Raw genomic sequence first — 21,978 nt, 5'->3', positions numbered from 1 at the left:
TATCACAGTGGTCTGTGGTAGTCGGGGATTTTAAAGCTTTTTTCGAAGCGTCGATCATATCCACCCCTCTAGCGATGTTGAAAGTTTTCCGTACATCTAAAGTCGCCACAACACTATTCTTTTGTATTTATGCCATCTACGCTGTGCGGCTTCTACACTTTCAATGACGCATGCCGGGTCTAAAGCCGTGTTGTCTAGAGGAGAGTGCTCCAGCTTCATTAATAGCCGCTTCGAGTCTGAGTTTAAGTAGCCTCTCACAGAACTTTCCCGCTGGTTCAAACTTACATAGTGGACGGTATGCTGATTGCAATTGGGATCTCCTTTTCCCTTACTGATTAGCACCAGCCGTTGCTTATTCCAGGCTTCAGGGATTATTCCGCCTCGGAGCAGGCATTGTACATGCTCATTCAATAGCACTGATGGTCGCTCTGCAGCGATTATTTTCAGCATTTTCGCTGGGACCCCATCCGGGCCGGATGATTTGTTAATTTTGATCTGTTCAGATCGTAGGAAAACTATTTAGTTGACGAACTATCTTCACGATTTTTGGCATGAATTATTATCCACGGCTATGATACAATCTCCAAAAAAAAATCATTTTGGAGTACAGGTAGCATGTAGCTACCACGCAAACTGCCCGCTCGAAAGCAATAAAAAGATGTTTTTATACCATTTTATGTTAGAAGAAATCCACCTGTGAGCCCTTAAGAAAGTGCAACCTATCTTTCAATATAAAATTTCATTACTGGGTTACTTATCCGTACAAGACTTGCTGTACACCACTAATTGCGTACTTATGTGGCGTCTACTAATGATCTTCAATAGCCGGAAATTGTTGTAAGGACATATCTTGATTGCTATTCAAGCACTTCAACAATGAGAGAAGTGTATAAAAAGGGTGCAAAATTATGAAGTGCAAATTACATTACAACACAGTTGCAAGCGACAGGAAAATAATAACTTTTACTAGGCAACTTAATACTAGCAAAGTTGTAGAGCGCTCACTATATCACACACAGTTTTATAGAAACATACAATTTAAAATTATTATTATTTTTGAAATATATATTTACGACCGAAAGAGACAACAAAGTAAAAATGCAAAAAACTTTCAATTCTTTTAGACAAGAGTCCTTGTTAAGGTGTAGAATTTTAGCTCGAGGCTAAATTTACAATTCAGTGCTTGAGTGAGAACAATTTTATATGGATGCAAGCCGAAATCGTTTTTCAAAATCCGTCAGGTGCTTGAAAATCTCTAGGCAAGTGTAAGAGAGATGACAAGACAGCTCTACATCTCTCGCGAGTCCGTTCGAATGATTTCGGTGGATATTCTGGGTATGAAACGCGTTCTTGAGCGACCGTTTTCAAGTTATCGATAAATAGTTACATAAATAGTTTACGTTTTATTTACAATTTCCGGGTGCTTTTTGCACACAATGTATATTTCACGACAAAAGCGAATAACTTTAAAAAGCCGTAATTTTCATCGAATCCGATCAAACTTAAAATGGAATTAAAGCGAACAGAAGAAGTTATGACTTAACCGCCTTAAGTATTTGCCAATAACCAACAAATTGATATCCAATAAATTATCCGCGCACACACACTAAAGATACATATGTACATACATATATACATACATACATATTAAAGATTTAAAATTTACGCAGAGCCACATTCAAATACGAGAAAGAGCAAAAATATTTGAAAAAACATAACACATAAAATGCCACGAGGAACGACCTTCGGCTTAAGCCAAAGCGTCACTTAACAGCACAAAAGGTAACATGAAATAAGAAGTTCACTGTTTGTTTTAATACGTTCTTTTGATAGTTGCTTTTGTTTTCATGTTTCTGCCAGCATGCGGTAATAATCACTTCAGAGAAAATGGCAAAGGGTAGCTGCGGAGGCAATACTTTTTATACCCTGAACAGGGGGTAATAGGTATGCCACGAAATTTGTAACACACAGAGGGAAATGTTGGAGACTACATACATATGTACATATACATATAAAAGCTGAGCGTGACGAGCTAAGTCGATTTGACCAGGTCCGTCTGTTTGTCCATTTATCTCTACATAATCGAATTTGTCCCTTTCAGATATCGATATGAAATTTTGCACATATCCTCCTTTCGCCAAGTAGCTGCTTATTTGTCGGAACCGCCGTTATCAGACAACTATAGCATATAGTTGCCATACAAACTGAACAATCAAACCCAAATTCTTATATGCAAAACTTTTTCATTTGACGAGATATGTATCTTCACAAAATTTGACATGAAATATGTACATATTATCCAAGGCAAAGATACAATCACTCGAAGAATTAATCAGATCGGTCCACTATAGCATGTAGCTGCCATACAAAGTAAGCGACCAAAATGAAGTTCTTCTATGGAAGACTTTTGCATTTGTGCAGGGTATTACGGCTTTGGCGCAACCGAAGTTAATGACTTTTTTGTTGTAATTTATTTTGCGCTGATTTATGACCACTGCCGAACTGGAAGTGAATTATGATATCAGCGCAAAGGTATCATAAATTCTGCACACATAATAATTAGAATCGCAGAAACGCTGCAAGCATTTGTGGGTATTGCTACGCATATTATTTTTATTAATATTCACTTCCTTTTTTTTGCAGTTTGTATGCATTTCAGAATTATAACAGATTTTATATTGTATATTTTGAAATTAACAGCTGTTATGGAACTAGAGATATGTCTTCTGTGCACATGTGAAAATAGGAGCGTTGCCATATTTTATGCGCATATGTGGAATGTAGTATGATTTTACATATTATACAAACATACAAATGGGCACGGTGTACACAAACGACTTGCAGCCAACTTCACGAATATTTCGAAGACGGCAGCCACAAACAAACAGCTGATTTCATATGTATACGTATAAACAATAGTTTGGCATTCGGCATATGTAATTGATAAAGATAAGTTGTTTACATTGAAAATGAGCAACCCAGAAAATATAGTTAATTTTGTGACGACGATTGCTAAAATTGCGCATATAGTAAATACGGCTAATGAGTTGTACAAGAAGCTACCTGAAAGCAACAGACGGTTGAACAAGGAACTACATGAAAGCAACAGACGGTTGAACAAGAAACTACATGGAAGCAACAGACGGTTGAACAAGAAACTACATGGAAGCAACAGTAGGAAGAATAAGCGTCCGGTTAACTTTACACACCAAGCAGAAGTTTTCTTTGAAATCGATGCTAAGCAGCTAAAAGAATACGATGAAAATTTTTTCAAAGCTACTACTATGAATGCTGCTAGCTTCAGTTTATTATTATCACGATTAAGAAAAGGAATGATGCGATGGTCCAAAGGGAAGGCAGTTGCGCCCGAAAGGCGTTTGGCTATAACATTAATGTAAGTGAAAGTAAAATAATTATTATACTGGTTTACAAAAGCGTTTAACAATTTCAGGTTTTTGGCAGAAGGATGTAATTTTCGTGTTATTTCACAGGCATACAATCTTGGACATACAACAATACGAAAAATCATATATGAAACATGTGACGCTATTTGGGAAGAATTACATTTTGACTATTTGTCACCTCCAAACGTAAGCGAACTTAAAGACATTGCAGAAAAGTTTTATGCAAAGACTGGCATGCCAAATTGCATGGGAGCTATAAATGCAAAGCACATTCATATATCAAGGCCAAAAGACGGTGGATCTTTGTACTACAATTTCAGAAAAAGTTTTAGCGTTGCCATAATGGCAGTGTGTGATGCTGATTACGTGTTCAGACATGTAGACGTCGGGGCGGAAGGAAGCCGAAGTGATGGAATACTTGCGCGCAGTGCCTTTGGCAGAAAACTGCTGGATGGCACTCTAGAAGTTCCACGTGACACAAACTTACCGGGTACATCAACTAGCTTTCCGTATTATTACGTCGGGGACAGTTCGTATCCACTGAAACCAAATTTAATGCGACCATTTCCCGGCCGCAATTTACCAGCAGATAAAGAAAAATATAACAGAGCATTTTCTAAGGCGCGAGAGCACATAGAAAACGCTTACGGAATTTTGGCAAATCGCTGGAGAGTGCTCCAGACAACAATACATGCTAGCCCAAATAATACAGAGAAAATTGTTTTAGCGACAATATTACTTCATAACTTTTTAATGTTACAAAATGACACGGACTACTTCACACTTGAACTTGTAGACCACACAGTAGGCAATCAAGAAATAAACGGCCGTTGGCGAGAGGATGCAAATTTCCTTAAAACGTTTCAACTAGGAATTTGTAATCGCTCATCGACACACTCATTTCAGTTGCGTGAAAAACTAAAAGAATTTATTTCAAGTAATGCTGTGTAATATTGATAATTTTCATATAATATTATATTTGTCATTAAAGCACGAAGCTTTTACAAAAAAGTTGTTTAATTCAAAAAGTTACTTCAAGTAAAATTCATACATGTAAAAGTGTAAAAGTAAAGAAGGTACTTCAGATTTACAATGATTATTAACTACTTAAAAGTAAGTAACTCCAACATTTATCCATTTCGCTTAACACTAAAGCCGATACTCTGGCCTATAATTCGATTACAATGTTTAGCTTCTACTACCTTCGCCGCTAAGCTTGAAAAATTAAATGCGATGGAGTCCTGCTTTTGTGGTTGACCTTACACCTCATATGGAGTCACGTTGGCTCTTATTTCTTTTTCGAACTCCAATTCTATTAAAGAATTAAATATTAGAATTGGTTTTATTTTATATAGAATTTACCTTACCTTACAACTGGTTGGATGCATCAGTTTCTTTTCAACCATCTTTTTTTTTTTTTTTTTGTAATGATGGTGAGATAAACCTAACTTCAATGAACACTTTAGCTAAATCCATTGTTTAGCATGAACATTTCATTTGTTAACAAAACCGAATTTAACAATGAAACGGAAAAATCGAACCAAATAAAAACAAGCAAGCAATTTAATGCAGTTTGATTTTAATAAAACAAATATCAGAGATATAAATATTGTCTAAAAAGCCAGTTGATGTTGGTGCCATACTAAAACTATTCAATTGAAGACATTTAAATATTTCGTTCAAAATTAATTTTTTTATGCAAAATATAGTTAAGTACTATAGGACGATTGATTTGTTTTAAATTGTCAATTATTATTACAAATTATAAATCAGCTATTTAGATGACTGTCACTTGTCGTCTAAGTGTTCCATACATATATTATGCGAAAAGGATTTCAAACCAGTTTTGCAACTTCTATATAAACTTCGTTTAAGCTTTATATGCGCCCCCACAATAACACACAACTAATTATATTTTGACCACTTTTAGCGCTACACATACACAGCTTTGCTCAGTTCTGCGAACATGTATTTCTTCCCTTACAAATAAGCATTTAAATAACAACGATAGCAAGGCTTAAGACTTACCGGTCTAAACAGGGTTATATCTCGGAAAGAGCCCTTTGCCTGATAAAATCCGGATCAAGTACCGCAAAGTACAACCCACTATTATGGGAATTGAACAACAGCGCTAGCACTTCTTCATTGTTTAAACGCTTTGTAAAATAATCACTACACTTAACTTCACTACAGCACACACTTAATTTGGCATTATTTAATTATATTTTTTTAAACTTTTAACTCTTTGCTCAAATTTGCAGTTTCTTATTCATTTTTATATTCGCGGCAACTGTCAAATGCTACATATGGCGGCGGAAGCTTGACAACACAGTGTTGCATTTCTTTTGCGTGTTCTTTCTTAGTTTGTGCACCACCCTGTGACAAGTGTGTGGCTATAACAGAAGCATATATTTAGCATATATTACATATTTTTCTTTTTTATGTCTTTTTCATGTTTGTTGTGTAATTTTAATTTAATTTTAATAACGCAGAAAAAAATTAAAATAAATTTTCAAAAACCTTAGCAAAGTATCTGGCAAGGCTGAGTGTTGTCAAACTTTCGTCAATGTTGTGAACAGCTGTGAGTTGACATTACAATTTATGAAGTAAATTTAAATTTGGTTTTGAAGTGTTTTGATAACTTTAATTTATTTTAAGTAAATTTTAAATTTAAGCTGGTAAATATGTAGGTACAAAGGAGCTGAAGAAGAATAGCTAGAAACTGCCAACGAATCTTTGGAGGCGTTGATAAATAAAAGAAAAACCCGATATCCTAATGGCCACCAATTATAAAAAACCATTGCCTTCTAAGAAACGTAGTCGGCATGAATTTCAATGTTATGCTCATACTATTTTCAATTCCACCTTCTACGTACCTTATACATATATTATCTGCTAAAATATCTAATTCCGAACTGCTTAAACTAAGTTAAGGGCTAATTTTCCACTTAATGTGAACTTTGGCTTCATCTTTTATTAATTCATGGTTTATGCAAAATATAATTTGATTACAAATTTATAATGCAGAAGACTAAAACTACATATGGCAAGAGTTGTTAGCATAAAGGAAAATGAAATATTTTGACAACTATGCGGATGACTAGCTGATTTTCTGTGGGAAAACAAGCACAGGAGCTAGACGATATTTGATAGACGTCAAAAAAAAAAATATAAACAAAGAAAAAAGTTCATACACAGTTAAAAGTGATAATAAATGCTTTGGTGATAAGCTAACTTAAAATACTGAACTTAAATTATTGCTTATTTAAGCAAGCTTTTGGCAAAAATATCTTTGGATTGCTTTTTTGGTGTGAATGGTAAATAAAAGTGCAAAGAAAGTATAGGAAACATTGCTAAAAACTACAAATTCATATGGGAAACTTAAACTACAGTCAATTCATTGCTTAAGTGTGCACTGCAGCACTTCTAGATAATGCTAAATGTTATGGCACATTCTAAAGCGATAAATAATAAAAAAAAAGCAGCCATTTCATACGTTCTACGCTGCACCATCACTTGTGCTTCATATACATAGTGACTATTTTGTCCAATATATTCTCCACGGACTGTTGTTCTTGACGAAATGTCTCCATCGCCTTTGCCGGCACAATCCAATTGAGGAATTCTTCAACATTTCTGCGCATACGTTCGATAGCCGACAGTGACTGATCTTCGCACGCTTTGCGATTGGCTAGCTTTAGTGATGCGACGACAACGTTGTCGATCAGCCGCTTTTCGTAGCCCAATTTCTGTAACTTTTGCTGTGATGAGATTTTTTTCAGCAGCAATGCCATAAGGAAGCGTAGGTGTGACAGCGTTTGCGAGTCATTATTTTTGGCATTCTCCTCCTCCACGTCGACATTGCAACTGTCACATTGTTGCATATGTGATTGCAGTTCCGCTTTGATTTTGAAGAACTGGTGACAGCCTTCGCACATGTAGGGATTGGTTTGTTTGTGGATCTTCTTCATATGTGTCTTGAGGTGAGCTAATTGCGAGAAAGCAACCACGTCCGTACAAATCAAGCATTGGAATGGCTTCTCGCCTGTGTGCTTACGTATGTGTAGCTTAAGAACACTGGAGTAGGCGTAAGTTTGCCAGCAAATCTGTAAAAACAAAGATATATAAGTAAATAAATGTTGATTATATACTGAACGGAATATTTTAAGTTTCCCACGAAGTTTGTAGCACCCAGAAGTAAACATCGCAGGCCCTATATATAATATGTCTTAACAATATTTGGCAAACTCCGCGACCTTTTAATGCTCCTAGGAGGCGGTTCCGCTCCAAGCAGGTGACTGTAGGGATGATTTCCTCGAAATCACACACACAGCACACAGCAGAAACTGCTTGGAAAAGAATTCATTATACTCCTTAACTGGGAGCATACGGGCCTCACTATGCAGGTATCCGATGGGAGACATCAAGAGGCATGCTCGTCTGCATTTCACTGCATCCAGGCGAGCATATTGGTGCAGCGCAGTTAAGGACTGGCCGACCGATTGCCTTGTATGTTACCAAGAACGTTTCTTTGTCTTTTTCTCATGTGCTGTCGGCTAGCGACTTAAGATTTTGTTGCGGCTCTGCACTTTAACAGTAATCGCGGTCATGTGAGGATTGAAGTGCAATTCCCACAACAGTCGGTACTACGTTACCCGAGTTGAGCCGGATTTTATCCGGCCAATGGCTGTTATTTTCGGAGATCTAACCCCGTTTAGATCGGTAAGTTTTGGTATGGAATAATTTATAGTTGTGAAGTGTGTTACCGTTTTTTCTTAATTTTAAATAAGTTTTTAGTCGACATTGTACTCACCCTACACTGATACGGGCGCTCACCAGTATGCATACGCATGTGCACATTGTACTGTGACTTCTGCATGAAATACGACTTGCACACCTCGCAAACATGTGTCTTCACATTCGTGTGGGTCTTCATATGCTTGGCCAGTGCATCATCCTCGATGGTCTCCTTGCAGATCTCACAATCAAACTGGCCCAGCTTGTAGTGTAGCTTGTTGATGTGTGCCTTGAGCACTGGTTCATTTGGAAAGTGCTCCTTGCAGATCTCACAATAGTGCTCGGGACCATTTTCATGACGATCCATGTGTGCGCGCAAATTAGAGGGTGTGGAGAAGGCGGTGGAGCATTTCTCACATATATACTGCTTGGTGCTGTCCTTGTGATGGCTAATCACGTGCTGCTTTAACTAAATGGAGATAATAAGGAAAGCAAAAAAAGATAATAATTAATAATTACGACTAAAAATTGCACGAGCCAAACATTGGCACTTACATGACCACCGCGCGCAAAACGTTTCTCACACACCGGGCAAGCGTACGGCTTTTCGCCCGAATGCAGACGCATGTGCAGCCGCAAACGCTCCTTCACCGCAAACATTTTCGGGCATTGCGCGCAAGCGAACTGTCGCTGATTTGTGTGGGCGCAATTAATGTGATTCCTGAGATTGACCGCCTGCCGATAGCAGTTGCCGCATTGCTCACACTTATATGGGCGCTCATCCGAATGTATGAGCATGTGACGACGCAGATCGTTATTGCCACGAAATTGCTTCGAACAAATGTGGCAAACGTGCACCTTACGCATGAACACTTTGCCCGAACGCTTATTCGCTGCCGGCGTCAGCGTCGCCTCAGCAGTCGAGGCGGAATCGCCAAGCGAATTCACCGTATCATTGCAGTCATTTGTTGTATGCGTTAGTTCCGACAAATCGCCGGCTGACTGTGTAACGTCTGTCTCAGAGAATGCTGAATCCGTCACTGAAATCGAGTTTTCTGAAACTGTCGTTAGGATAATTACGGATTTTTCTGTTGTGTCCTCGGCATTAATCGTGTCGTTGGTGGCATCAGCTGCAGGTATGACAATAAAGGCTGCGTTGACAGACGCTGCGGCTAAGTCGGCTGCGGTTAAATCGGCTGCTGTTGCTAATTCCTTGGCGGTAGTTTTTTCTGCGGTTGTACTTGCAGTCTCCGCTGCATCGCCGATTTCAAGCGCTACAATTGTGTCTGCCTTCTTAGCATGCACCGTTTGCTCTACCGCGTCCTGTAAGTGTTTTATTGCCGGCGCTCCTTTATCTGAGTTACTTTCGCAAGTTTTGAAATCTGCAGCTTCACTAGTTTTCTGTTTCTTTGCCACTGGCGTGGCTGCGTTCAACACATCTTTGCTTTTTCTGCGCCCTCGCTTCGTTACTTTTGCGGTAGTAATGCGTCGGCGTGCTTGTTTTTTCATCGGCGCCACCTGGGTGTCCTCCTCGTCAGCGCCGTCGTGCACTGTGCGCGCATCGGGTGGCGATGAAAGCGAAACGCCGCTGTCGGTGTGTACGCTGGCACCATCTTCCTTGGAGAGCAAGCGGCGTCTGCGCACCATTTTTTTGATTGATTTTTGAGAGAATTTAGAATTTTAACAAATTTTTCGTTCAAAAATTGATTTTTGAGAGCATTTAAATTTTTTTAAATTAAAATTCTTTTTTGATAATTTTTGTAATTTTTTTTTTAATTTTTGTAATTTTTTTTTAATTTTTGTAATTTTTTTTTTATTTTAATTAAAATTTTTTTATTAATTTAAATTTCTTTTAGTTAATTTTTTTTTAAATTAAATTTTTCATTAATTTAAATTTTTTTGTAAAATAACTTTTTTAGCTCTTTAAAGCACCGTCACCGTAAGCATAAGCTATACTCTATCTTCTCTTCACTCCTTTATATGTACATATGTATGTCATTTAAGGATTGTTTAAAGCCTTTATAATTACAACTCAAGCATTATGGCATTTAGGGTTTACTATAATTATGCATTGGGTTAAACCTTGTCAAGCGCCGTCACTGCAGTTAATTTGTTAGTTAATTATTTTAAATATTTCTTGCGATTTTTATTTATTATACACTTCAGTCCAGTCTTTAACTTTAACCAACACCAAATATTCACCAAATATTGTATAATGTTTATGCTTGCATGCCTTTAAATATATATTTATATAAGTTTATACACGTAGTTCCTTAGTTGCCTGCGACTATTGTTCTTTGGAAACTTTTCAAACTTTTTGCGGGCAATTTTTTTTCTTTACTCCATATATAGAGGGTGTTTTGTTGATTAGCGTACTTTTTTCAATATAATTACTATTTTTTCGGCACGAAACTGCTGTAAAGAGAGTGCAAGAGCGCAAGAGAGAGAGAGAATGTGTGTGTGAGAGAAAGAAAGAAAAACATTGTAATTTAAGCTTTTTTTCAAATATTGTACATACATACATACATATGTACATACATACATACGTTTTTATGAATAAGTGCTTGTGCATGTCAAATGGCGGGGTGGCGCACAGTTAGCAGGCGACTAACTAGCGCTTCGAATTGATATTGAAATCAGAACAAAACCGCAAATTTTTTTGCTGGTTTGTCGCTGTGCGATGAATGTTTGTTGGACGCCTTGTGACGCTGAATTAATTTGTGCATATTAAAATTTGTGGTGGAGCACAGCGAGGCAGCAGCAACAACAACAAGAGTAGCGACAACAACAACAACAAAAACAACAACAACAGAGGCGAAAGCAGCAAAAACTTCAGCATTAGTAGCCATAATAACAACAAGAGTAACAACAACAACAATACAGCAGTAATAGTAAAAGCAGCAACAACAACAAAATCACAATAGAAAAAAAAAAAAAACAACGAAGTCAGCGACAGCAACAACAACTGCAACAGCAAGATTAACAGAAATATACAACAACAACATTTACAACAACAACAGCGAAAACGACAGTAATAATAAAAACAGCAACAACAACAAAAATAAAAGAACAACAATGAAATCAGCAGCCACAACAGCAAGATCGACAACAACAATAACAAAAACAACAAAATAACAACGCCGCCAATAAGCGACAATAAAAGTTGGAAAACAGCACAGAGCCTGACCACACCAAACCATGCGCCCGATAATGATGAGTGAACACTCAGCGGAATGATGAACTGAACTCAACTGAACTGAAAACAACTGAATTGCTGAATTAAACAATACACTTATGAGCGTACAGCTGTATATACATACATACATATGTATGTATGTATGTATGTATGTACATATGTACATACATATATAACGATACATATTTATATGTACACACATACATACATATATGTGTGTGTGCATATGTTTTGCTGCGCTATTAGGTGAGGCGACAGCGACAGGCAGCGACGACAATTGGATTGATATGAATTGGAAAACGAGAGCGTGGCGCGACAAGGAGCAGTGGGATTCATCAAAATAACAACAATAATGCAAAGTAGAATACAAATAGTATACAAAAATATAAAGAAATTTAAAAAAAATGACAAAATACAAAAAAAAAATTTAAAAAAATACAAGAAAAAATAAATAAATACAAAAAAATTAAAGGAAACTATACAAAAATAAAAAAAAAATACAAAAAATATAAAAAAATACATAAATAAAACAAAACAAAATACAAAAAATATAAAAAAATATATAAAAATACGAAAATAAAATTAAAAAATACAAAAATAAAATAAAAAAATACGAAAATAATTAAAAAATTATTTAGAGTCCACAAAAGACGAAAAATAAAAAAAAACTTACAAAAATATAATACAATAACAACAACGTAGCAGACAAACAACGCATTTATAAAATTAAAGCACAAAGCAGCTGTGTCAACTGTTGAGACATTTCGTTGTGCTGACGTTGAACTTTAAAACTTCTGTTCTACGAAAAACTTAACTGAAACTCAGCTAAAAAGCGAAATTATATAAAAAAAAATTATAACAAAAATTGAGCAAATCAAACCACATGTGGCAACTCATTGCCAGCTATTAAAAATAAAAATAAGAAAATTCACACACACGCACAAACACAGCCACACAAGCAAACTGCAGCAGCACAGATGCCGTTGATAAACGTAGCGAGCGAGCGCATGCATTTGAAGTTCGTTTTCGAAGTCTTTTGTTTGCACTTGGCAAACGCGCGAGCGAAGGCGACACGCTGACAAACCGACGCGTTGAAGCGTATGACTAAACAAGCGTGTGTGCATTTCCAGACAATTTACAAAACAATTAAGCAAATATTGGCACTTAGGATAACACTACTTCTAAACTAAACAAATAATTGTGAGTGTGTGTGTGCGCTGTGTTGTGAAAAGCTAAGGTATGCGACACAACTGATAAGCGAAAGGTTAAGCAAACGTCGACTGACTGATAGCAAGCGAGCGCTAGAACACACTTAAAACGAAAACGTAGAACTAGACAATGCAGACGATATCAAAATGAGAGCGTAAACAGCAAACGCACATACACATATGTATGTATGTACTTCAAAGCATACAATTGAAAATGGTTATACATAAGTATATAGAAGGGGAAAAACGCAATAAAGACATTCTGTTTTGAGACAGATACTATAAAAACGTCCATGTATGTATGTATGTATGTATGAATGTATGCGATAAGATAAGGTGCACAGACACTACACAAGCATTATCATTGTGATTTTATGGGACAATTTCATAGAAAACAAAAACAAAAACGTTAACTTTGGCTGCATCGAAGCTATAATACCCTTTTTTTTAGCCAAAAGTGTATACAAATTTCTTTATCTTGGTTTTGAGCGGTCAGTTTGTATGACAGCTATATGCCATAGTTATCCGGTCTGAACAATTTCTTCAGATATGGTATCGCTGCCTTGGCTAATAATATGTGACAAATTTCGTGAAGATAACTTTTCATTTAAAAAAGTTTTCCATACAAGCACTTGGATTTAATCGGTCTGTTTGTATGGTAGCTATATGCTATAGTTGTACGATCGCAACCATATGTTCGGAACTTGTGAGGATGCTTTCGATAAAAATCTGTGCCAAGTTTTGTGAGGATAACTTGTCAAATTAAACAATTTTTCATACCAGAATTTGATTTTGATCGGTAAGTTTGTGTGGCAGCTATATGCTATAGTTATCCGATCTGAAAAATTTCTTTGGAGGTTGTAGCATTGCTTTAAACTTTAATCCTTACCGAATTTCGTAAATATATATTGTCAAATAAAAGAGTTTTCCATACAGGTATTTTGGTTTCATCGGTCAGTTTGTATGCCAGCTATATGCTATAGTTGGCCGATATCGGCGGTTCCGACAAATGATCAACTTCTTTGTGAGAAAAGAACATATGCAAAAATTCAGATCGATATCTCAAAAACTATAGGACTAGTGCCTATATACACAGACGGTATGAGAGAAAGAGAGAGAGAGACCGACGTTTAAATTAAAAAATACCAAGCTGTGGCACAAAAACTAAAGAAAAAATTAAATAACAAATTACTACAACACAGAAGTCGTGCACTGTTCCACACATTTTAAATTTCCATACAATTTCAATCATTCGACATAACCTCAAAGGTCGATAATTTGCTTGCCTGTAGAAGATTTTTAACTGCAGCATACATATGTTGTAAACTTCCATTAAACTACATACTATGCTTTAGATTTGGTATATTTTCTGCATTTTGAGAATTCCAAACGCCCTTAACCTTACTTTTTTTGGACTACTAGCATTATATTGCGACAAAAAAGTAACCGGAAATTGCAATTAAATGTTTTAGCATTCTACAGAGGAATTTCTTTTTGCGAGATACTTATAAAGCACAACAACTGCAAATAAACTAAATCGATAGATATTTTTTTGAAATCTCTTTGAAAATTTTGTAAAAAAAATTATTTATTTAAAAACTTAACCCTTCAAAAAGAATTTTTTGAAATTTCTACATAGACTTCTCGCGAAAAAAACGGAAATTTAAAAAAATAATAATTTTTTGAAAATGGTAACCCATTAAGCGATTACAGGCTATAAAATAGGGGATCCAATAAAGCAGTCGTCAAACTGGGTCTTACGCGCCAATTTTACACTTTTCGCTAAAGCCTTAGAAATCAAAAAATAATTTTTTAAGGCTTAGAATTTTCTAAAAAAAAAATTCTTTTTTACAATTTTCGTGCTTAGCGCGACAAGACCCACGTAATCCCTTGGAAATTAAGAAATTTAATTTATTTTTTTCAATTTTTAATTTTTGATAAAATTTTCGGCTTAAAAATAAAAAAAATTACACTTTTCGTTTTTTTGCGCGGGGAAATCGATGTAATCCCTTAAAGCGTTATAAATTAAAAAAGAATATTTGTGTGCATTTTCTCAAAATATGTATAGTATTTTAGAAACATTCGTTGAAAAATTTTAGGTAAATCCGACAAATACTTTTCGATTTATACGATAACTAGCAAAGGGTCCTCGGGCGCTCAAGAATGTTTGTATAAAACTTCAAGTGTGTTTTGGTTTTTTTAATTTTACAGTTAGTTGTTTTTCCCGAAATTTTTAAAAAATATTTCTGAGGCCGGCATTTTGTTAATTCAAAAACAGGAAACATGAATCTCCATTGGATTGGTCATGGTCACCGTAAAGAATTACGGGTGGAACTTCAACAACAAAAACATTACTATATTTACATATATTTTTTTACATTTCTGTCAAGATGTTATGTTTTTACTTTCATAAAAAATTATTAAAAATTTACTTTAAAACAAAAAACCATAATAATGTACTTTAAAAAAAAAAGAATAATAATTTAATTTCATAAAAAAATAATAATAATAATTTTCTTTTGTATAAAAAAATAATAATTTTCGTTTTCATAAAAAAATAATTTACTTAAAAAAAAATCAAAAATTATTTACTTAAAAAAATTAATTCCATAAAAAAATGCTTGAAATTTTAATTTTTTCATGTCGCTGACTGCACCTAACACCTTAAAAGCAGGCTTTTGTCTGTTGTATTTGTGTTAAAATCCCCTAAAACAAAATAATTACTGGTTCCTTGCTTTAATCTTTAGTACACACACACATACGCACATACATACATTTTAATTATTTTCATTTTCATTACAATTTAATGACTGAAAGTAGTTTTAGAGTCGAAAACAGCTTTAAAACAAACAATGCAACAACTTTCTTGCTACAAAAACAATTGAAACAATTGCGGCCGATCAATAAAAATTCAATTTGATGTTATTGTTTGGCAGTTGTGTCATTGTGCCTATGAAAAAAAAAAAACAAAACAAAAAAATATGCGCATTGTAACGGTAGCCGAATGCACTTCCAGCTTCTCTTCTTGCCAATTGCATTTCGATGCTTAATTACCTGTTTGCGCACACACGAGCAATTAGTCAGCCGAAAACAGCAGCTGAAATCGAAACCGGAACGAGCGTTTAATTGTTTGCACACGCGTTTTGGCGAGCGAGATGATCAAAAGCTGAGCGCGGCCCAAGCTTCCGAAATAAACTTAAACGTGCTGCAATCAGACGCAGCATTTGTCAACTGCTGTCAGAATTAAGCGAACAACACAGACTAAGGCGAGTGCCAGCTGCGAAGCGAACGCAGTGTATGTGTAAGTAAAGTGGGTTGCAGTGGGGGCAGTCGCCGAGTAACAGCAGCAAACGCTGGCCGTTTTAAGTTTTTTCGATGATATCGCTACAACAACAACAAAAATAGCAGCAATGGAAGGAAAAACGAAAATCTTCACAAATCAAAAGATTCCTGAGAGAAACTTGATTGGTCACTTTGTACCGCAGCTATATGTTATAGTGACTCGATCGGTACAATTTCTGCACAGATTGTACCATTGTGTTAGAAAATAACCCATGTCGAATTTCGTGAAGATATCTCCACAAATGAAAAAGTTTTCCTGTTTCTTGTTTTCGATCGTTCAGTTTGTATGGCAGCTATATGCTATAGTGTCTCGATCGGAACCATTTCTTCACATATTGTAACATTGTTTGAGGAAATAACCCACGCCAAATTTCGTGAGGATATCTCTCGAAATAAAAAACTTTTTCATACAAGCACTTGATTCCGATCGTTCAGTTTGTATGGCAGCTATCTGCTATGGTGGTCTAATATCGGCGATTCCAACATATGCAAAGCTTCTTGGGAAGAAAAGAACGTTTGCAAAATTTCAGAACGATATCTAAAAAACTAAGGGACTAGTTCGCCTTCTGTGTGTTACAAACTTCGAGGCAGACTTTAGTAGACTCTGGTCAGGGTAAAAAAATGTGACGACGAAAGCCAAAAAAAATTCTTGCGGGTGGCAGGGCGTTAAATTTGAATTTCAAAGCGCGCCAACAAAAACCACACGAAATCTGAATTACACACGCGAAAGCAGACACATACACTCAGAGAATCGCAGGCGACTTACGTTTTAAAATATTTAACACAGCGCACAAAAACAAAAATAAAGTTAAATTACAAATCAGCGAACGATCAAACGAACGGTGCGCGAAAACCAACTGAAATGGACTGAGTGGAAAACAGATTTTTCAAGAACACCGAGCGCTATGCCGACAACTCGTCGGGGCTCGAGCCGTTGAGGAAAATTTAACAGCAAAAAACACAAAAACAAAAAAAAAACATAAAAGTATAAATATAACAAATGTCATAGAACGTATGACAAGAAAAAAGGAGAGCACCTATACGTGCACAACGCCAGCAACACCAACAAAAGCAAGAGTATTAACAAGCTCCACGCCATAGCAATTGCAGTTGCTTGCCGAGTGGGAATCGGAAAACATTACAAAGTCAACGCGAGTATGCATATGTGAGGATGTGTGTGTGCAAATGCTCTAACTACGCTAGGAAATCGTTGGCAGCGCGGCATTGCGGGGCGGCGTACCATTTTGCTGATAAAAACCAAATTCAACGCGAAAAACAACAAAGAATCCACACATTGAAGTAAAAATTAAAATGGAAAAATATGGTTAGCGGAGAAATGTAATTCACACACACACACACGCGTATACAAGCATTGCCCTTCATGTTGACTCGCAGTGTTTATGTAAATAGTACTGCATGTCGCTGTGGCAGCGAGCGCAATAAAGCACATTCGTTTATGCATATGGTCGGCAGATGTTGTGTCGACTTCTGCTCGGGCATGGCAGCGCCGTGTGGCAACGTGCACGGGAGTCGGAACTCTGCGTGCTTACAGTAGACAGCGATTGGGCAAATAAGAGGTGCGAATGAACAAATTAATGAAATAAAAATAAAAGAAATCAAATAAAATTCGGAAAAATTATTTGAAAACTTCGATTGCAGCGAAAGTTTTCCATACGAAAACTTGATTTTAATCGCTCAGTTAGTATGGCAGCTATGTACATATATGCTATAGTGGTCCGATCTGAACCATTTTCGCGGAGTTTGTTGACTTGCTTTTTAAAATAATCTATTCCAAATTTCGTAAAGATATCTCGCCAAATAAAAAAGTTTTTCATACAAGATTTTGGTTTTAAATGTTCAGTTTGTATGGCAGATATATGCAATATTTGTCTGATCTGAACCATTTCTACAAAGATTGCACTGTTACTTTTGAAAATTAAACACATTAAATTTTGGGAGGATATCTCGCCAAATAAAAAAGTTTTCCATACAAGAACTTGATTATGACGGATTAGTTTGTATGGCAGCTATATGATATAGTGGTCCGATCTCAAAAATTCCGTTCTGTCCGTTCCGTGACCTTATACATATGATCTCATAACCAGATAGAGCGCAATAATTCACTAAACCTTATTTAGACCACGTTTCTTTAAAAAACAACACACTGTAAATTCTTTAATGCCGTCAAAAGTGCTGGTGGGGGTGTTGAAATTAAGCAATAATTATAAACAACAACAAGAACATTATAATAATAGCCACTCAACAAGAGCATGCAGCAATTATGCGACGCGTTGCTGCAACGCATCATCGGCTTAGCGCGGAAAGCAGGCTGTTGGAAACAGGAGGAAGAAACGACGGTTAACGGCAAACAAAAATTTAATTTTTACATTAATGTATGCATGTAGTATGTAAATTGACCTCTGTCGGTCGGTCTGCCCAATAATATGCAACTAATCAACGAAGCGTCAAACATTTCACATAGCAGCGCACTCCACGAGACGAAATGTGTTCTTAGAAGCGACTGCGATTGCCTAAGTACAATTAGACTGCACACACATCCACATTTATATATGTGTGTATGCATGTATGTAGGTAAGTGACTTCATATTGATGCATTTGCGCGCTTCATTGACTCCTCACCCAGTTTAACTGCCACTTCGTTGCGGTAATTTACGGGAAACGCGCGAATGTGAGCATTAACATTTCGCTCGGCCGTTCGTCGACAATAAACAGCTGGCCTTACTTCGTTGCTCGACGGGAACTGTTTACGTCTGCTCCCGGCGGCCGTTCCTCAAACCGAAACAGAATCAGAAATTTATGGGTACACATTCGCCAAAGCGAAATGCTTCATTGAAGCGGTGTGGCCCCCTCTTGCATGGGCGGCAATATGTATAAATGGTTGCGATTGGAAAATACGCTGATGGCGTGAAATGCAAGCGGTGAAATATGAAGCACTCGCGTCTTTACGACGACTTGTGTCGCTGAACTTTGAATTGTGGTCGGCTACTGTTTTGTAGCTGCTTTGGACTGCATTTGACTTCACCTTCAGTTTTGTGGAAGCAATTCTCTGCGTTATTAATACAGATAACCTTTAATTCGAGGATTTTAAGTGCTAGAAGGTGAAATTAGTGCCTCAACTTAAGGGATAACATGCTAATTCGGTTCGAAGTAGACGCGTTTGAGCCAAAAACAAATAAAAGAAGAAAAAACCTTAACCTAAAGCAAAAGATTTCATACAAGAAATTCATTTTGAAGGGTGTTTGTATGACAGCTATATGCTATAGTGGTCCAATCTGAACAATTTCTGCGGAAATTGTAGAGTTGCCACGGACAATAACCTATGCCAAATTTCGTGGAGATATATTGTCGAATAAAAAAGTTTTCCATACAAGAACTTGATTTTAATGGGTCAGTTTGTATGGCAGCTTTGTATATGTTTTAGTGATTCGATCTGAACAATTTTTGCGGAGATTTTAGAGTTGTGGTTAACAATAATTCGTGCCGAATTTCGGGATGATATCTTGTCAAACAAAAAAGTTTCCTAAATCAAACTGCTGGTTTATATGCAGCTTTAAAGTCCGATATTACGCATCCGACCGAGCAGATTCTTCGACTGCAATATTTCAGGATATCTAAAAACTGAGGAACTACAACTTAGAACTTCATTACAGAACCTTAATGCATAACCTCGAACGTCAACTGCTGGTTTTTCATTTAAAGCATAACGCTACTGACGAAACGAATTACTGCAAAATGCAAATCTCTTTTCAAAACATAAATGTTTAACAAATCAACAAAAAATGTTTATAAATCGAAAATGCAACAAAAAAGTTGTTTGCAAATCGAGCTTGAATTCTAGCTTGAAAGCGCTAGCGTTTGAAATTCATTGGAAAATTCATATGATGATATTATTTTAACATAAATTCGGAACTTTGCGAAATTATTATAAACTATGAAAAAGGTGGTGGCGAAAAATGTTCTGGTTAAGAGGAGAGTAGGGTTTTTAATTTACAGTAACTAATAACGAATTTTTCGCAAAAATTTAAAAATTGAAATTTGAAAAACCATTATTCTTTATTTCTAAAGAAAAATAATGTCAATTCACCCAATATATGAAAGATTTTTTAAAAATACACGTATTGCTAAATATTCGAAAAATTGGACTACAAATACATACTTAAAATATGTACATAAGCAACGGAGGCTATAAAGCGAAAAATAAAATAAATGCAAATTGAGTTTGTGACACAATGGCGATTGAAGTCTTTAGTTCGTTCGCTAAAGGGGTTGCATATGTATATTTGTACATATATTTTCGAATACGTGCTATATGCATAAACCTTTTATTTTCCAAAATATATGCGCATACATAAGTGAGTTTCAAACGCGAGGTTAAGTATGCGCAAATGAAGATTGCAGTATTTTAAAATCGGAATGATACTGAGTTAAAAATGTAAATACAAATATATTTGCGTACACTTACTTAAGCATAAGACAATTGTTACTTTTATCGACCCGACCGACCCCTTCTTATCGTACTCTGATTTATTTTATATTGAGTTCCAAAGCTTTCTTTATCTTTATTTTATTTTTTTATTCGCATGAAGCTTTAGGTTTTCACGTTTGTGTAAATATGCGATTGAACCGATTTTTGCTGATAAGAAACACAATTAATAACAATAGCAAGCAAAATGAGCAATTTCGTCAGCAATATAAAATATTTCAACACTGAGACAGACAATTTTTGTACTTCTGTATATCTATTCGCTTTAGCGTATGACAATACAGCTGCAGAAAACACATAAAGCTAATACCAAGCATTTGTGTATCTGTGTAATATGATCTTAACGCACCCTTATTTGAGGGTTGGTTCGGCGTTGTCTACAGCAAGGATTAAGGGCAGAGTTTGTTACCCCGTTGAAGTCTTTCGATTGCTGTTAGTAGAAATGAAATTTTCAAAAATTCGAAGGAAAAATTAGAACTGAAGTATATAAAGCAGAAAATTTCACAAATTGGAAGAAAAAAAATTAATTAGAACTGAAATTGAAACTGCACTCATGCCTTAATATTGATTTTACAAATATCTATGTTCGAAAATGTGAAATACTGGATTTTATGGTATTTCTCATAAATTGTCTACAGCACAGCACCTCTCGAGCTAGTATAAGCAATAAATGGCGTTATCAAAACAAATTTATAGCAAACAAATTATAAACCATCACCGTTGTAAAGTTTACCCTGCACCATATAAGTTTACACATGTATGTACATATGTACATACAATATACACAAAAAGTAATAAAAATTGAAACTAGATATGTAAGTATGTTGCCATATAAAACCAAGTCCCAGTACCCAAATGGTTATATATCAGAAGTAACTTACCAATGGAAACAGACAAATTAGCAACTTATGAGACTATGCCAAAAATGGGCGCCTCCCCGCGACACACAAAAATTACATAGCATTTACCGACTCCAAAGTCTTTTGATAAACTTTTTTATAAAAAATAGCAGACGTTGTGCTCCATATTCAGTGAGAATACACAAAGTCAAGAAAGTAATCCAATTTGTATTTGCTATTTACCATTTGGGTGACAAAACCCCACTTTGACGTATGAATTTTTCACGCTGCAACTGACTTCATATAATGCTAGACCGTCACATCATGCTTTTACTCTATAGCTCCTTCACCTTATACTACAGTTTTTCGCAATATTTCTGATATTTGTATTCAATTTTAATTTTCACAAATCACTCTTTACATTTTATTTCAATTAGAACTAATTAAAAGAACTTCTGGCTGACGGCGCTCACTTATTTGACATCGCCTGCTTCATTTGACAGCTCTTGTTATTTGTAAATGGGTATGTGTGCTTGCTTCTCTTTCTGCAATTTTTTTGTTGTTTTGTTCGCCATTTATTCCAATTGCATTGTTGCTGTATTGTGGTTTATGAGAAATTAAAAATGAAGTGTGCTCTCTCTCTCAGAATTCATGAAAAACACAAACAAGTCAAATGTCAAATGGCGAAATGTAGTGATGCCAGAGGGTTGAATAAACAAAAGATTTCGATGCAGAAACAAACTTCAAG

The 21,978-nt window shown here is 35.9% G+C and overlaps 2 protein-coding genes across 6 annotated transcripts; one reads left to right on the top strand and one right to left on the bottom strand.

The window, feature by feature from the left end:
• Positions 1-2,859: 2,859 nt before the first annotated feature.
• Positions 2,860-4,966, top strand: LOC126761412 (uncharacterized). Its single transcript, XM_050477548.1, has 2 exons — positions 2,860-3,394; positions 3,452-4,966. The coding sequence occupies exons 1-2, from the start codon at positions 2,970-2,972 to the stop codon at positions 4,353-4,355; spliced, it is 1,329 nt and encodes a 442-aa protein (XP_050333505.1). The 5' UTR covers positions 2,860-2,969; the 3' UTR covers positions 4,356-4,966.
• Positions 4,967-6,352: 1,386 nt separating this feature from the next.
• On the bottom strand, positions 6,353-21,729 carry LOC126761407 (zinc finger protein 492). 5 transcript variants are annotated; one of them, XM_050477538.1, is made up of 4 exons: positions 21,273-21,729; positions 8,697-10,556; positions 8,218-8,610; positions 6,353-7,510 (listed from the first exon to the last, which is right to left on the bottom strand). In XM_050477538.1, exons 2-4 carry the CDS (start codon positions 9,786-9,788, stop codon positions 6,917-6,919), a joined length of 2,079 nt encoding a protein of 692 aa, XP_050333495.1. In that variant the 5' UTR covers positions 9,789-10,556; positions 21,273-21,729; the 3' UTR covers positions 6,353-6,916. The 5 variants fall into 5 exon arrangements, with proteins under 5 accessions (XP_050333495.1, XP_050333497.1, XP_050333494.1 ...); XM_050477540.1 differs by having other exon boundaries at positions 8,697-10,553; XM_050477537.1 differs by having other exon boundaries at positions 21,474-21,729.
• Positions 21,730-21,978: the final 249 nt, after the last annotated feature.

The sequence above is a fragment of the Bactrocera neohumeralis genome, chromosome 6 (assembly GCF_024586455.1).
Source record: "Bactrocera neohumeralis isolate Rockhampton chromosome 6, APGP_CSIRO_Bneo_wtdbg2-racon-allhic-juicebox.fasta_v2, whole genome shotgun sequence".
Classification (NCBI taxonomy): Eukaryota; Metazoa; Arthropoda; class Insecta; order Diptera; family Tephritidae; genus Bactrocera; species Bactrocera neohumeralis.
Note: the sequence above shows the minus strand (reverse complement) of the source record. Positions and strands in the feature narration are given on the sequence as shown.

Bases quoted from the DNA above. Each gene is read 5' to 3' on its own strand.
- LOC126761412 (XM_050477548.1), top strand. From the start codon at position 2,970: ATGAGCAACCCAGAAAATATAGTTAATTTTGTGACGACGATTGCTAAA. The intron at 3,395-3,451 runs GTAAGTGAAAGT...TAACAATTTCAG, and splicing joins CGTTTGGCTATAACATTAAT to GTTTTTGGCAGAAGGATGTA.
- LOC126761407 (XM_050477538.1), bottom strand. From the start codon at position 9,788: ATGGTGCGCAGACGCCGCTTGCTCTCCAAGGAAGATGGTGCCAGCGTA. The intron at 8,611-8,696 runs GTAAGTGCCAAT...ATCTCCATTTAG, and splicing joins GTTTTGCGCGCGGTGGTCAT to TTAAAGCAGCACGTGATTAG. The intron at 7,511-8,217 runs GTGAGTACAATG...TTGTTTTTACAG, and splicing joins AGCGCCCGTATCAGTGTAGG to ATTTGCTGGCAAACTTACGC.